Genomic DNA, 14833 nt, shown 5'->3' with positions numbered 1-14833 from the left:
TACCATGGCCTGGTCTACACAAGGAAATTAGGTTGGTAAACCACGTCGCTCAGGGGTGTGAAAAAGCCAACCCCCTGAGCGACCCCCGATACAGATAGCACCTATCCCCTGCTACAACAGCACTAGAATTCTCTCATCAACTTAGCTATCGCCTTTCAGGGAGGTGCATTGCCATGCCAACAAGAGAACCCCTCCCACTGTTGTAGGTAGCGTCTTCAGTGACACGCTACAGCGGTGCCCCTGCGCGTTGACAAGCCCCCTAAATGTCTGTTGCAGCCCCTAGCACAATGCAGTGGGGGGGATCTTGGCTATGTTTTCTGAGCACAGTTCTGTGTTTGTACAATGCCAGGCACACTGGAGTCCTGCTGGTTCATGAACAGGGCACCTAGCTGCTATGGTAATACAAGTAAACAATCATCATAATATAAATTACACTATTACACTGCTGAGTCTAGGACCTACAACACACCCTTCTGATTCCAGCCAGTAGGTGGCAGTGAGACACACACACACACACACACACACACACACACACACACACACACACAAGCTGACTGCAACATTCTCCTCTGTGCCATAGTCTGAATACACTCTGATCCCCTTCCCTGCTCCTTGCTACACTAGAGACTTCAGCACAGTGCCCATCCAAACAATGTGATATTGTTACAACAACCGGGCCAAATCTTCAGCTGACGTCAACTGGGGTGGCTCCATCACTGCCGATTTGTGCCTGCCGAGGAGCTGTCCCCACCCCAGCAATGTGTGTTTAGGTCTTGCCATGGGCAGCTATGGGGGTTGGTATAAATGAAAAGTGTTTTGAGGGGGAAAAAGCAGGAACTGCCTGGACTGGGGACCGAGAATCAGGCCCATCTAGATTCCATATAATGTGAATAAACAAACTGTCCCTGTCTGGAGTGAATGCACCTTCCCAGCAGATAACCCAGCAGAACACACTGTCCTGCTCAAATCAGGCCAAGGACGGAGAAAGGTCACGCACTCCTGCATAGACAAGGCTCCGGCTCATTCCACTGATAGCTCGGCCTGAATGTGTGGCACTTGATCAATGCTTGGTTGATCAAACCTGGCAACCTGCCTTTGGCTAGGATTCCGACAACCTGGGTCCAATTCCTGCCTCCACCACCTGCATGTTGTGTGACCTGTGGCAAGCCACCGAGACTATGTCTGTCCTGCCCTGGGAGCAAGATGTAGCTTTGAGGTTGTCACTCAGGGTCTCAAGCCCACCCCCTCGAGGCACAGCTCTTCTTAACGCACCAGCATGAGTCTGTGGATCTCACTCTCAGATAACCTTCGGGCTTGTCTGCATGGGGAAACCAACTGAAGGTGCTCCATGCAGACATTCTATTGCAGAATTATTCCTCTGCTTGGGAAGCACCCTATTTAGTCCAGAATAAAGTGTTCACAAGGGGAGATATTGAACAAAAGCTGTTTGGGTCAGCGTCCGCACGTAGACAAACCCTTATTCTTTCTGGGATTTGATTTCCCATTTGGGAATAAGGACAATAATTCTCCCTTTGTCTATTTAGACTGCAAGATATTTGGAGCAGGAACTGTCTACACAATAAAAGATCTGCAGCGTGGGCAAGGTTGACCCAAGTCAGCTGACTCAGGCTCATGGGGCTTAGGCTCCAGGGCTGTAAAATTGCAATGTAGACGTTTGGGCTCATGTTGGAGCCTGGGCTCTGAGACCCCACAAAGGGGGTAGGTCTCGGCGGGAGCCAACTGCCTCCTGTGTCCCCATAGCGAATGAAACCACTGGTGTTAATAACAGAGTTCAGATACAAAATTCCTCGTGGCTGTTTTGGTTTGATTCGTTACAGGGATATCGTATGGGCCACTCAGTGTGTAGATCAGTCTCTCTACTCACAAAATCTGTGGGCATAGCACGGGCCCATCTTGATGACGGTGGTGTCGGTACCCTAGAGCAGAATGTGTAACCACATTATATTATTACTCAACAGCAGCTTCAGGCAGCAGGTCCTACAGGTTCTGAAATTGTCAGGAGTTTCACATTTCGCTTTGAATATTTTGCTTTCCTCTAGCAATGACACTCAGAGCTAGGGTAGTTTTTCGATGGAAAATCAGGTTTTCTACTAAATGAATTTTTTTTTGCAAAAAGTGTCTGCTTTCCACAGAAAACTTCTATTTTCATCCAAAAACTGAACTAGTTATTTCAGCCAGTATGTTGATGAGCCCTAGCTATACAGAATGGGAACATGAGGCACCCAAACTGCAACTCCCATGAGGCACCCCAGCAGGATTTCAGAATACAAAAATGAGAGTTTTTTATTTTTCACCAAAATGTCAACCATCTCAAATGTGAAAGAAATAAGAATTTGTCCTGCTAGAACAATGTCTGGACCAGAATCTCAAAACACCTAAATTAAGGCCCTGTGAGGTAGATCAGTATCATTTTCCTCATTTTACAACTGAGGAAACTGAGGCACAGAGCAGGGCAGTGACTTGGGAATCCGTGGCAGAGCCAGATATGGAACCCAGGAGTGCTGGCTCCACGTCCCTTTTGCTCCAACCAGTAGGCAAAACTGTCTCCCCAAATCAGGAATAACTGCTGGCGAAATACACAGCTGCAGTGTGTGTTCAAGGAAACAAACTCACTGAGGACTGAAATGCTTTCGTCTAAGCCAAGTTACGGGGCTCAGTAGAGGAGTATCTGGGGGACAGATTAGACAGTCTAATGATCCCTCCTGGCCTTAAACTCTATGGAACCATGCAACTAAGAGTCGCTGCTGAGTGCCCAGCTCCTCCATTTCCCTTACATTAAGTTGCTTAGTGATACAGGAACAAGATGTTGTTGCTGCTGCTGCTGCTGTTGTTGCTGCTGCTGCTGCTGTTGCTGTTGTTGTTGTTGCTGCTGCTGTTGCTGCTGCTGATGTTGCTGTTGCCAGGCAGAGATGTTGCCAAGCGACAACCCGCTGGGTGAGCTGAACGCCGGGAGTGAGGATAACTCGGCACTGGTCAGCTGATAATCTGGAACAGAAGACATGCTGTTCAGAAGCAAACCCTTCATTGCTACCGTAGCAAATCTGTCTCCACACCAAATCCTGAGCTTGGCGCCTGCTACAAATGAGGGTGGAGAGCAAATCCTTCTCCACATTGTAACAAATCTGTAGGCAGCTCAGGAACCTCGCAGGTGTCATTGTGATGTGCACAACGGCTGCTTGGAACATACCAGAAAAACTGGGGATAGAACTCACATCCTCCTCCTCTAAAAATCACAGACCCCTTCTGCTTGAGCTAAAGGAGAATCACCATTCTCTATGTGCAGTATAGGGCTCATGACACACGGATGAGCAGCTCTGATTCCATCCAAGAGACTGCAGGAGTTCATGCACACACATAAAGGGATTACATCCAGTAATGGAAGTGGTGTAGAAACACACACACACATACACACACGCTGATTCCATCCAGTAGAGGGTAGTGGTATATAGAACACACACACATACACACACACACACACACACACACACACACTATATCCAGTACAGAATAATAGGATATAAACACAAACATGCACACTGATTCCACACAGGACAGGGCACTCGTGTATACTCACACACACAAGTATGGAGCAGTGGTGTGCACATCCATACGCTTACCTAATAATTTCACCCTATGCAGTGCACCAAGCAGCACTTCTACCCCACAGCAGGGCTAAGCAGTACAGAGGAAGTGGAAGTGGGACTCATACGTTCCGTTGATTAGAATTAGTTTACATCTGAACCAAAGACGCGCCTGCTTCTTAATGGAATAATCAACTTTTTGTGTTTGATCAGCGTCTTATTTTGTTATGAAAGCTGCTTGAGATGCCTGGCATGATAAAAGCGGCTGCAGATATTGATCTTGCTGCTGTTTAATTGAGTTAGCTGACACATCAGCAAGGCCATCACTTTAACGAACTCCATGCGATCATACTGCATAATCAGATACAAGCTATCTTTGCTTCCAAATCTGCTCCACTCCATCTTCCAGCGCACGGCAGCCCTCTCCTCTCTTTTCTTCTCCCTCCAGACTCAGCCTTTCAAAGATCTTGTCATCTCCTTATTTATATCATGGTAGCAGCTAGAGGCCCCAGTGTGCTAGGTGCTGTATATGCCAAAGGCAGGAGGAGGAGAAGGCAGAGGGGGCAGCCTGCTGGCTCTAAGCTGGAGCTAAGGGTCAGAGAAGGCTGAAGGCAGGGGAATACTGGAGGTGCTAACCTGCTTCCCACTGGCTCCCAGCAGAGAAAGCTGTGGGGTTCCTACAAGGACTACCAGCACTGAGAGGGTAAGTGACTGGAATCAGAACTTGTCTACCCGAGGAAGTTGCTCCTGCTCTAGATGCCTGTGTGGATGCTCTTATTTCAGTTTCAACCTGGCTCATTTCAGTTTACCTTAAATCGCTTAAGGATCAATTCAACCAAATTAATCCCCTTTCTTACACTGAAATAAGAGTATTCGCATAGGTTTCATTAAACCAGTTTTGAAACCGACTTTAGTTAGTTTGGGGCAACTTTCTCATGTAGACAAGGCCTTGGGCTGTCAATAGCTTGTCTTAATTGTTGCTCAATGACGAAACAATCTTGCAATGAGCCAACAACTTTATCAAACATATAAACTTATGAACAATATTACACACCCTATTCTCAGTTAGTTTTGGGTGGAGTGGATTGTTTTTTTATTTTTGTTGTTTGTTTTTTTTTAATTTGGTGGCCATACCAAAAAAATTAAAACAAAACAAAAAAACCTTCACTATTTGTTTTGAACCAAAATGGATTTTTTTCAGTTTTCTGGACAAGATGAAAAACCAAAAAGATTTCACTCAAGTCAAACAAAACGTTTTGAACATTAATTCAAATTGACATTTTGTTTCAAAAAAGTTAATTTGAAATTAAATGTCAAAATAATTTGTTTTTGATACTTTCTAAACAAAACATTTTGACACTTCGGAGATTTGTGTTCAGGGATTGGGGGGGTGGGGATGAGGTTCGGCTGAAACTAGTTTGCAAATTTGATTCACAAATCGTTTTGGTGCCCTGAAAAATGCAGTTGGGCGGGAGGGTGGGGGAAAGGCAAATTTCTAGTGACAATTTGTGTGTGTGTGCGCACGCGCGCGCATAGGTTTAGTAACTACACACAGAGAGATACTGGGCCTCACTTTACATTAAGGCCTCTTTACTCCACCACATTAGGGGATGTAAGTATTTTTTGTATATACAATTCTTGTAACCGCTCAGGGGCTGGAGACATCTGTTATGCACCTCAATCCCAAAGAGACAGTAACCGTTTTGCCAATCCCAGGTGTTTAAACAGCATGAATCATATCCCTGAAAAACCACAAGACTGGCTTAAAAATCTGTTTTTTTTGAGCATTTAGAAATCATGTTTTCCAGCTCTTCTCAGCAATCATGAGGGCTAGAAATGTACTTAAAAAACGAGATGACATTTTATATAATCACATGACTCCAAGAGCAGGAGCTTTCAGAAAAAGACCAAATATCATGAAACTTTGCTATAAAATCAGGAGAGCTGGTCAGGCTGGGAGTAACTATGCATTGCCAGAGAATTGTTTTCTGCTAAAAGAACTGACCTTTGATCAAAGGCGGTTCTGCTGTATTGTCTCAGCATTGATGCACACACAATAGAGCCAGAATTCCTGTGCGCCACTCATCACCCACCGCACCCCACCTCTCATGTTGGGCGTTTGTGGTTTCAGTCTTCCCCACCCCTGCAGGGACAAACCTGCCTGCAGCAGCATGTCACAAAGAGATGGCTGAAGGGGAACTGAAAGGCTGCCAAAGATACTTATGCCGATTTGCGGCACACCCACCAGAAAGTTCCAACCCTTGATTCTCTGTGGCTCTGTGCCTGACTCAGGAATTTACACCAGTTGTGAACCATTAAGGCTTGGTAGCACTTTACAGCCACTGGGCATGACAGCCACCGGCTTTGGCCAACTCTTGGGGACTGAACTGCAGATTTTCCTACACGTGGAAATGTACATTGCTATAGTTTGAGCTAATTTGGTAGGCTCTGCAGAACAGACATAGAGGGGGACATATAATACACACCTGGATAGAGAACGCTCACTCCAAGCCCATCTAAAGCCCATGGCAGTTCAAATTCCAGATAACCCTAACTGGGGATTGTGCACAGGGGACACTTAGGAAAATTAATCTCAATTACTGAAAAGTGTGAATTGAAAGTGGATTAGTTAAACCGAATTAAACTTCTGTATGGATGCTCTCATTCAGAATTCAGGTGGATTTAAACTGGGTTTAGTTTAATTCACTTTGGAAATGGTTATTATTTAAGAACAGCCGATTGGCTCATCTGCTAGCAGTTGCATAGCAGAGAAAAATTCTGCCTCGTCAAAGAGAGGAGGAAAGATGAGACCTCTTGGACTGGAAGCTTTTTTGGGGAAGAGACTGTCCCTCATCATCTGTGTGTGTGCATGCAGCCCGCAGCACAAAGGGGCAGTGGCAGGGCCGCCCAGAGGATTCAGGGGGCCTGGGGTCTTCGGCGGCGGGGGGGGGGGGGGCGCCAAATTGCCGCCAAAGACCCGGCACTTCGGCAGCAGGTCCTGGAGTGGAAGGACCCCCCGCCGCCAAATTGCCGCCGAAGACCCGGAGTGGAAGAAGCTCTGGGGGCCTGGACCCCACAAGAGTTTTCTGGGGCCCCCGGAGCAAGTGAAGGACCCTGCTCCGGGGCCCCCGAAAAACTCTTGTGGGGGCCCCTGTGTGGCCTGGGGCAAATTGCCCCACTTGCCTCCCCCTCCCCCCTCTGGACGGCCTTGGGCCTTGGTATCATCTGGGACAGCAGGACCCCACAGTAATAGGAGCAATGATCATCACAATAGCAGCTCTGATATCAGGCCTTTTAGCCAAATATTCAGGCAGCCATGTTTGAACATTTTTCCCCTGACACCCCTATGCAGAGGGATGAGCACAAACCTATGCTGCATTCATAATCTAGCCTTGCACTGGACGCTCTGAGCAAGGTTGGAATCCATGCAGGGAGAGGAGACTTCTACTTGCCTGTGAGCAGACATCTGCTGGGCAACACCTATTAATTATAAGAGGGTGTTCCCCACCCGCCTACTCCAGGCTCTTAGACAAACAGCTTCATGCAGCATTTTTACAAGATATTCTCTGAGCAGGTGCCAAACTGGGTTATACAAGAAACCGATAAACCTTCCACTCTGCACGGGTGTGGGACAGGTCCCAGAGACATAGTGCCTTTTCTGGGGACAGGTGTTCCATAGCCTTCATCTCTCTTTCTTCCTAACTCCAACCAGTTAGTAACTGGCTTATGCCAGAAGGATGCTGGGATTTGGTCCGGACGCTCATTTGCACTAAGATTTCTTTACACTGCATTGGAAGCATAAAAGGGCCATGAAGTGGATGTAACTGTAATTAGCACCCACTTCAAGGCACCTTTACATTGCCACAACAGCGTAATGAGGCCTTAGCATAAATGAGAATCACGACCTTAAAATCCTTACTGATGTAACAGTGGATGTTCTCATTATCCATATAAATGACCACTCTTTAAAAACAAAACAAACTGCTAAGCTCTTATCCTCAGCGATATCTTGTGGCAATGAGTTCCACAGGATGTTATGCGTTGTATGAGAAAAGTTGGCAACATGCCGGTGGCGGTTCCAATCAACACTATAATTTCACGTCCATCGCACTTACCTGTGTTGTATGCTGTGGGCATGGCAGAGAAAGGCAGGCCCTGGGTCAACAAACTTGGAGTGGCCACCGACACAACAGGCGTGGTTAAAGAATGAGTTGCTTGGGAGACTCCTAACCTCTGTGCATTCTGCTGGGGAAGCAAACCGAGAAGGAATTATAAGCGGGATGCATTTAACCCACCAGTGGGTTAGGTTTCCAAAATCTCGTCTGCAACCACCGACCGCTGGGCACTGTTGGAGACAGAGCAGTAGGCTGGATGGAGGAATTCCGGTACGCAGAAGACTAAAACACCAGACCACTTTCAAATCCATCAGTTCCAGGCTCTCAGGACCCGTATGCCCTTCAGTAGCTGGATCATTTGCACTAGGTTTTATTTTATTATTTTCCTTCTGATATTTAAAATACCCCGGGCCTGATTCTCCATGGCACTAAGGTGCCATTTCCCTGCCACAGCAGGGAAAAGAGGTCTTCATTTAAAGGAGAATATAGTTCAATGTAACTTGCCCTAAGCAAACCAGCCAAAGTGAATTGGTTCAAAGAGATGCTTCTTTTTTAAACAAAACAGCAGGGGAGGCTATAGCAGGGCTTTCAGGGACATTCACCCTGCAGAGACGTCCTATGTGCCACTTATGTCCCACTTAAATCCTATTTTTCTGGCTTGCATAGTTCTTGTGCTGGCACTCTGCACAGAGGTGAATTTTACTCTTAAGACGAATGCCCTGAGGTTGCTCTAATTTACACACCAGGGGCTGGAAAGACTATTTATTTTAGGTAATTATCTGGCTCCCCTCACCCCTCCCCCCCATACAAGAGCATGCTATAGTCTTTAATGCATTTGTCCTCACAACCCCCCTCCCCGTGAGGTAGGGCAGTGCTATCATTGGGGAGAAACTGAGGCACAGACAGACTTTGACTTGTCCAAGGTAATTTATACCTAGTTTAAGGACCCTTTATGTTACCAGAACAGTTTGGTATAAATGAGGATCAGGCCCGAGAAGTACAAAGGTGACTTAAAGCTATTTTAACTTCCTCCATCCCTGTATCAAAAGTGCCTGACTTCCCTGGGATCGAGGGTTCTCAGCATCTCTTGGCAGTGCTGGATGGGGCCCCAAGTGAGATCTGTGGGCTTTGGTCATTAACAAGCCCCTATTTTAAAGAGTGGCCCCCTGAGGTCCACTGACACACTATGCAAACATGCTGCCCTGGGATAGCAGCACCTAAACCCTCCCCGCCTCCGGTTATTTGGGTGGATCTGAGGCCCTGTTTGCAAATCAGATAATCCAGGCTGCCTATGTAATCTGATTTAAATCAGACTCAAGAGGCTTGACTGTAATCCGAGGCACCCGGGCACATGTCACCCAAGGAAACCCAAAACAGAAACCAGCTTAGACTGTGCTTGGCCTGGCGCGATGCCCGCCGTGTCATTTCGGGCCCTGGGCAAGACAGCGAGTTGCTGTCTGCACCCGGTAAATGGGAGTGGAGGGCGACAGCTGCCTTGCAGGTCATGAAGGACAGGGAACAAGGGAACCACCTCTGAAAATGGCACGTGAAGATGCCGCCAGGAGACCTCGTCTGTGCTGATCTGATTTACTCGGGAAGCGTTCCGAGATGGTGAGACGGGTGCTATAGGGCCGCTAGACATAGACAGATTCAGACAGGATTCACGCTCAAGGCTGACGCAACTCCCGAGCCTCCCCACTCCACCGCACCTTAGCATTTGAAGGCACCAAATGGTCAGTCAAGTGTCTCCTTGGCTTGACAGTACCCTGGGGTGCCAGTTTCAGAAGCCAGCTCTTTGCAAAGCGGCAGGTCGGTGTACAGATCAGCTCCAAAGAACCAAGGGCAGACGATTATACGGGCGATAATGACTAAATCTTGAGGCTGGAGAAACAGGTTTCCGAGGCGCACATCCCGCAGCCAACAATCGCCTGGGCTGTGACCACTGCCCCATGGGTTAAGAGTATGTAAAACAAATGCCTTAGTGGTGGCTAGGATTTAGTTTGGGGTCCAGCCAGCCCACGGTAACAAGCCAACCCCATGACCAGCTTCTGGGATTGGGTGCAGTGTGTTGCTCTGAACCTGGCCTTCCAAAAGCCATTTTCTGGCTCCTGAGAAGCCAATGTACAGACCTTAATTGAGTTCCTAGACAAGAGAAATCAGAACTGGGCTCCACCAGCCCAAGGACCATGCACCACTTCAGTCTCATTTCAAGGGCTCGGTTCCCCCATTGCACACTGGGCCTGATTCACACTTACTCTAAGGCCTTGCCTACACTAGACAGGGTTTGCTACAGTCACTCTCACTTAAGGTCTCTTTGCATAACCGGAGCGGTGTAAAGGGGTAGAGTGAATGGGAATCAGGCCCCTTGTGATTCACACCAGTGCGAAGCAAGTGCAAAGCACTACCAGATGAAATTGGTGGTATTTTGCATCCACTTTGCCCAAGGTAAAGGGCAAGGGAGAATCAGGCCCATAGTTCCCAGACTAGGATTTAAGTGGAACTTGTAAAGGCCTGTCTGTAAGGAGAAGTTATTTCAGAAAAAGGTAGGATGGAAATTTAAGGGCTGGTCTATACCTGGAGTTATTTTAGAATAGCTATTCAGGAATAACTATTCTGGAATAACTCCACGTATAAACGCTCTGATTCTAAAATTAGAGTGCCTTATTCTGAATTAGCTTAATCCACCTCGGAAGGTGGCCCACACATGGAGTTACTCAAGAACAGGTACTCTCCTTTAAATTAACAGCCTACCTTAATCTGGAATAAATTTCGCATGCAGACACACCCTAATAAGCATTACAGCTATTCCAGAATAGAAGTGTCCACACAAGAGTTCTTCTGGAACAGTTTTTGTAGATCAGTTTATTCCATAATAGCTATTCTGGTCAATTCCTCCACTGTAGACAAGCCTTTTAAATTTTCTGCAGATCCTCTGCACAGGAGTGAATTTGAGCCTGTAAGGACCAAGCACTGGTCCTATTCCTTGACTCTGAAGATCCCAGGAAGGCTCAGGATGAAGCCAAACAAACAGCTTTTCCCCAAACAATGTGAAAAACAACTTCCCTGAAGAGCAAATCGAGGGGGGCAGCTTCTTCTGTTCCGCAGGGTTGATGGGAGCGTTACAGCAATAGCAAGATGATAAAACTGTAAAGCACACAGGGGCCTGCGGGCCTTTTCCACGACTTTCGCAGGGTAAAGGGGCCTTAAAATAGGTGGAAGTGTAATTTACACTTACTCTCCGAGGGGTATAAAGGGGCCTTAGTGTAAATAAGAATCAGGCCCCAACACTGCAATCAAGTCAGCAATTTAGGACTCGCCGTGATTTCATGCCATGCCAGGTTGTTATAATTAACAAAGTTTTAGTGCTTCTCCATGCAGGCAAATTTATGTCGGCATTTTAATGCTCTCCATCCCCCTGGTTATTTTGACAGCCATGCGAGATTGTTAACTGTTCGGAGTACCACACTTCCATTCGAGATCATTACAACATCATGCATACGTGCTCCCAGGTGAAATCTCTTGTCACTGACGTCGTGATGGATGGGGATAGCGCTACAGTTCAATTAAAAGTCTCAGTGTCGTGTATAGGAATAGGGTAATATCCCTTTAAATAGTCTGTGAACTCTCCTGTGGTGCTCTCCACGTCTATGGTTTAGAAGCCGCCAGAAACACACCCACTCTGTTAGCTGGGGTTGATCCTGCTGGCGAAGGGTTAAGTGGGTTCTGCTGACTCACTGAGAGGCAGGTGACTCATCGCTATGTCTGTGTATAAAGGAGGTGGGAGAGGTTGTTTATAGAAAGAGGACCTGGGAGGTGGGCTGCGCAATATGGAGGGAGCCAAGTAAGAGGAGAAGGTTTGAGCTGACCTTTGTGTTAACAGAGCCAAGGGAGTGTTTGCAGTAAATGGGGTGGGTTTATACAGCAATAATACGACCGAGCTCTTACACAGCACTTTTCATCAGCAGATCTCAAAGTGCTTTATCAAGGAGGGCCATACCATTATCCCCATTTTACAGAAGGAAAAACTGAGGCATAGAGCAGGGAAGTGTCTTGCCTAAGGTCACCCAGCAGCAGAGCCAGAAGTAGAACCTACATTTGCTGAGTCCCCATCCAGTGCTTTTTACCTACTAGGCCACACTGCCTGTTAGCAGGGTAGGAAAGGCACCTGCAATTTATGGCTATTACAACCTTTCCTGACTGCCACGACCCTGTTACCCATCCGCGCTGCACCAGAATAGCATCAGGACAAAATGGTATTATTGCCACGACAAGGTGACAGCACTCACTTTGCTGGCAGGAAAAGCTATAAAAATAATGAGAAGCCGTGTTCCTCTGCAGAAGTTTGTTCTTGTGAATGAACGTGTGGGACGGAGAATTCAGATTTCACTTTCCGGTTTTGAGTTTTGTTGTTGTTTTTTTTTTTTTAAAGAGTTCTTAATATTTGAAGAACTTGATTTATTTCCTGCTTCCCTTGTAATGGCGTTAGGCCAGATCCCTGAGTGGTGTAAATCAGCATAGCTCTATTGAACTTACTGGAGCTATCCCGATTTATACCAGCTGGGGATACAGCTCCACGACGCCAATAGGACGATGCTGATTTACCCTAGCTGGGGATCTGGCCCATTGACTCCAGTGGAGTGACACCAGTCTACATCAATTAGGGATCTGGCCCATTGACTAGAATCGAGTGACACCAACATTAACACCAGCTGGAGAGTTGGCCCTTTGGAACTGTGCTAATTTTAACCAGCTGGGGACCCGGGCCTACAGCTTTTCTTTGCCATGCAGAAAATGATTTTCCCTAACATATAGATTCCCAGGGCCCAATTCTCGGTTGCTCTATAAAATAATAGGACTGAAAATTACAGTTGCACTGACTTGAAGGCTCCTTTACATCACCAGAGCAGCGTAAAGGGGGCCTTGGAGTCAATGGCCCATGATGTTCAATGCCTTCTTTAACCCCTGCCCCCATCCTTCCAGGCCTGGTGTTTAAGGAGGTGTTAAAGGAAACAGAAAGACTCATGTCAGGACACAACTCTACGGAAAAACACACCGCGCAAGGCCACTCACCAGCTCCAAGTGGTCCTCCGTCTGAATGCAGAAGAACAGAGATAAAACCAAGAGGCACCGTTACATTTACGCCTTTCACCAACTGTTTCCAAGCCCAACTCCAAAGGCCTGAGTCTCATTTACATTGAGGCCCCTTTACCCAGCTCTGGCAGGAGAAAGGGGCCCTAAGGTGGCCATAAATGACATCAACATCTCCTTTAGGACTCCTTTACGCTGCCAAAATGGTGTAAAGGGGCGTTAGCGTAACTGGGAATTCAAGCCTGCAGTCTTTAGCGCTGTGTTCTCATGAGCGGAAATAACGAGGCTAATGCATTTATCTTCCTGAGAAACTCCTTCCAAATAGCTAAAGCTCGCTCTACACACAATTCGTGCACTAGTATAACTATACAGGTTAGGTTTCAGAGGGGCAGCCGTGTTAGTCTGTATCAGCAAACAGAACGAGGAGTCTTTGGGGCACCTTAGAGACTAACATATTTATTTGAGCATCAGTTTTCGTGGGCTAAAACCGATACAGTTATACCCCTTCAGCCCCTTTACAGGAGAGTATACAAATGCTCCCTGGGTTATGCAAGACCTGACTTACACAAATTCGCACTTACAGAAAAAGTTCCATAAGCCAGAAATAGGATTTTCGAGTTGCAGAAATTTTTCCGTAAAGTACCAGTATAAGTTTCCGACTTACGTAAAATTCGAGTTACGCAAGGCTGTCTGGAACAGAGCGATTGCGTAAGTCAGGGGGCGTCTGTAAGCAACTTTATACCAGTATAACAGTGTCCACACTAGGGGAGGTTGTATCTCTTTAACTAGACTGGTATAGTTAATGTGGGACAACTTTTGTGTGTAGACAAGGTCTCAGAAACTTGGTGTGATCCCCGTCTATTATTTTGGATTTGAACTGGCCAATATTGTTTTGTTTTTCAAAACCTTCTCATGGCTTTTTCTGCATCAGAATCTTTTGCTTAGTTTTGTTTTTTGCATAGACAGTTTAGACTGATTCTCTTCAGCCCCAGTCCTGCATACACGTATGTGAGTAGGTAACTTTCCGCATGCGAAGCCTGGTCTACACCAAAAAACGTAGGTTGACCTAGCTACATTGCTCAGGGCTGTGAAAAATGTCACACTCCAGGAACAGAGCTGCAATGCTGTGGCTTTGCTGCTACAGCAGCTGGAGTGTAGACACATTCTGAGTACTCTGACTGGGACTGTCAGATGGGAAGAAAGGTGTGAGAGGGGTATAAAACCAAGTTAGCTAACTCAATACCTATGTCTTCACTGCAGAGTTAACTCGAGTTCTCTACACTCAAGTTAACACCACTCCAGTTAGTTATTCGTACCCAGAGGGCAGGTCTACCTTGCAAAATAGCTGCGTTCTTAACATGGGTTAGCAGCTTGAATTAAAGCCCAGGGGAAGCCTGGGGTTGAATCTGAGCTCTCACCCAAGTTAAAAAGTCAGTTATCATGTCTTCACTGCTATTTTAATCCAAGTTAGCTAATCCACATGAAACACACACCTTTCATCTGCAGTGTGGACAGAACCACAGTGATGTGTTAGCAGCTGATGTGCTCACTCAAGCAGTAGTCAATACCCCGTTACAGGCCAGCCAGCGTGAGTTAATAGCACCACACTTGAGTTAAGGGTTTGTGCATGTGGACAGGACTCAAGGGAGAGGCACTGCTCGGGCTGTAACTCGATTTTACTTTGCAGTGAAGACAAGCCCAGAATGAAATGCCCCTTTCCCCCCAGAGCTTGATTCTCATTTACATGGAGGCCACTTTACACCACTCTGGTAGTCCAAAGGGGCCTGAAAATGAGTATAAATTACACTTTTTGGTCACTTCATGAGGCGTTTAAAGGGGCCTGGGCAAAACTGAAAATCTGACCCACTGTGTTTACGCTTGCTTTAAAACGTCTTTGTGTTACCAGAGTGGTGCAAAGCAGCCCTAGTATAAATGAGAGTCAGGCCCCTAAGACAGAGCCAGTCATACGCCTTTATAATCTGAGAATCGTAAAATCCTAGCAATGGCGGGCTGGAAGGGCCCTCGAGA

At 46.7% G+C, this 14833-nt stretch overlaps 1 protein-coding gene and 1 long non-coding RNA gene across 17 annotated transcripts in view; both read right to left on the bottom strand.

Annotated features, from left to right (window-relative positions):
• LOC127038114 (uncharacterized) overlaps positions 1-14833 on the bottom strand; it is a 188982-nt gene that overhangs the window by 16651 nt on the left and 157498 nt on the right. The gene's annotated exons all lie outside the window — the stretch shown is intronic.
• The window catches only part of MEF2D (myocyte enhancer factor 2D), a 177984-nt gene that overhangs the window by 12660 nt on the left and 150491 nt on the right, over positions 1-14833 (bottom strand). For 8 of the 16 annotated variants that reach the window (XM_050930511.1, XM_050930505.1, XM_050930515.1 and 5 more), the window contains 3 exons: positions 12788-12808; positions 7718-7847; positions 2796-3006 (listed from right to left, as the gene is read on the bottom strand). In XM_050930511.1, the coding sequence (XP_050786468.1) occupies positions 2796-3006; positions 7718-7847; positions 12788-12808 (362 nt within the window). The remainder of the gene's footprint in view (positions 1-2795; positions 3007-7717; positions 7848-12787; positions 12809-14833) is intronic. The other 8 variants (XM_050930510.1, XM_050930517.1, XM_050930519.1 and 5 more) reach the window with 3 other exon arrangements.

The sequence above is a fragment of the Gopherus flavomarginatus genome, chromosome 20 (genome assembly GCF_025201925.1).
Source record: "Gopherus flavomarginatus isolate rGopFla2 chromosome 20, rGopFla2.mat.asm, whole genome shotgun sequence".
Lineage (NCBI taxonomy): Eukaryota > Metazoa > Chordata > Testudines > Testudinidae > Gopherus > Gopherus flavomarginatus.
Note: the sequence above shows the minus strand (reverse complement) of the source record. Positions and strands in the feature narration are given on the sequence as shown.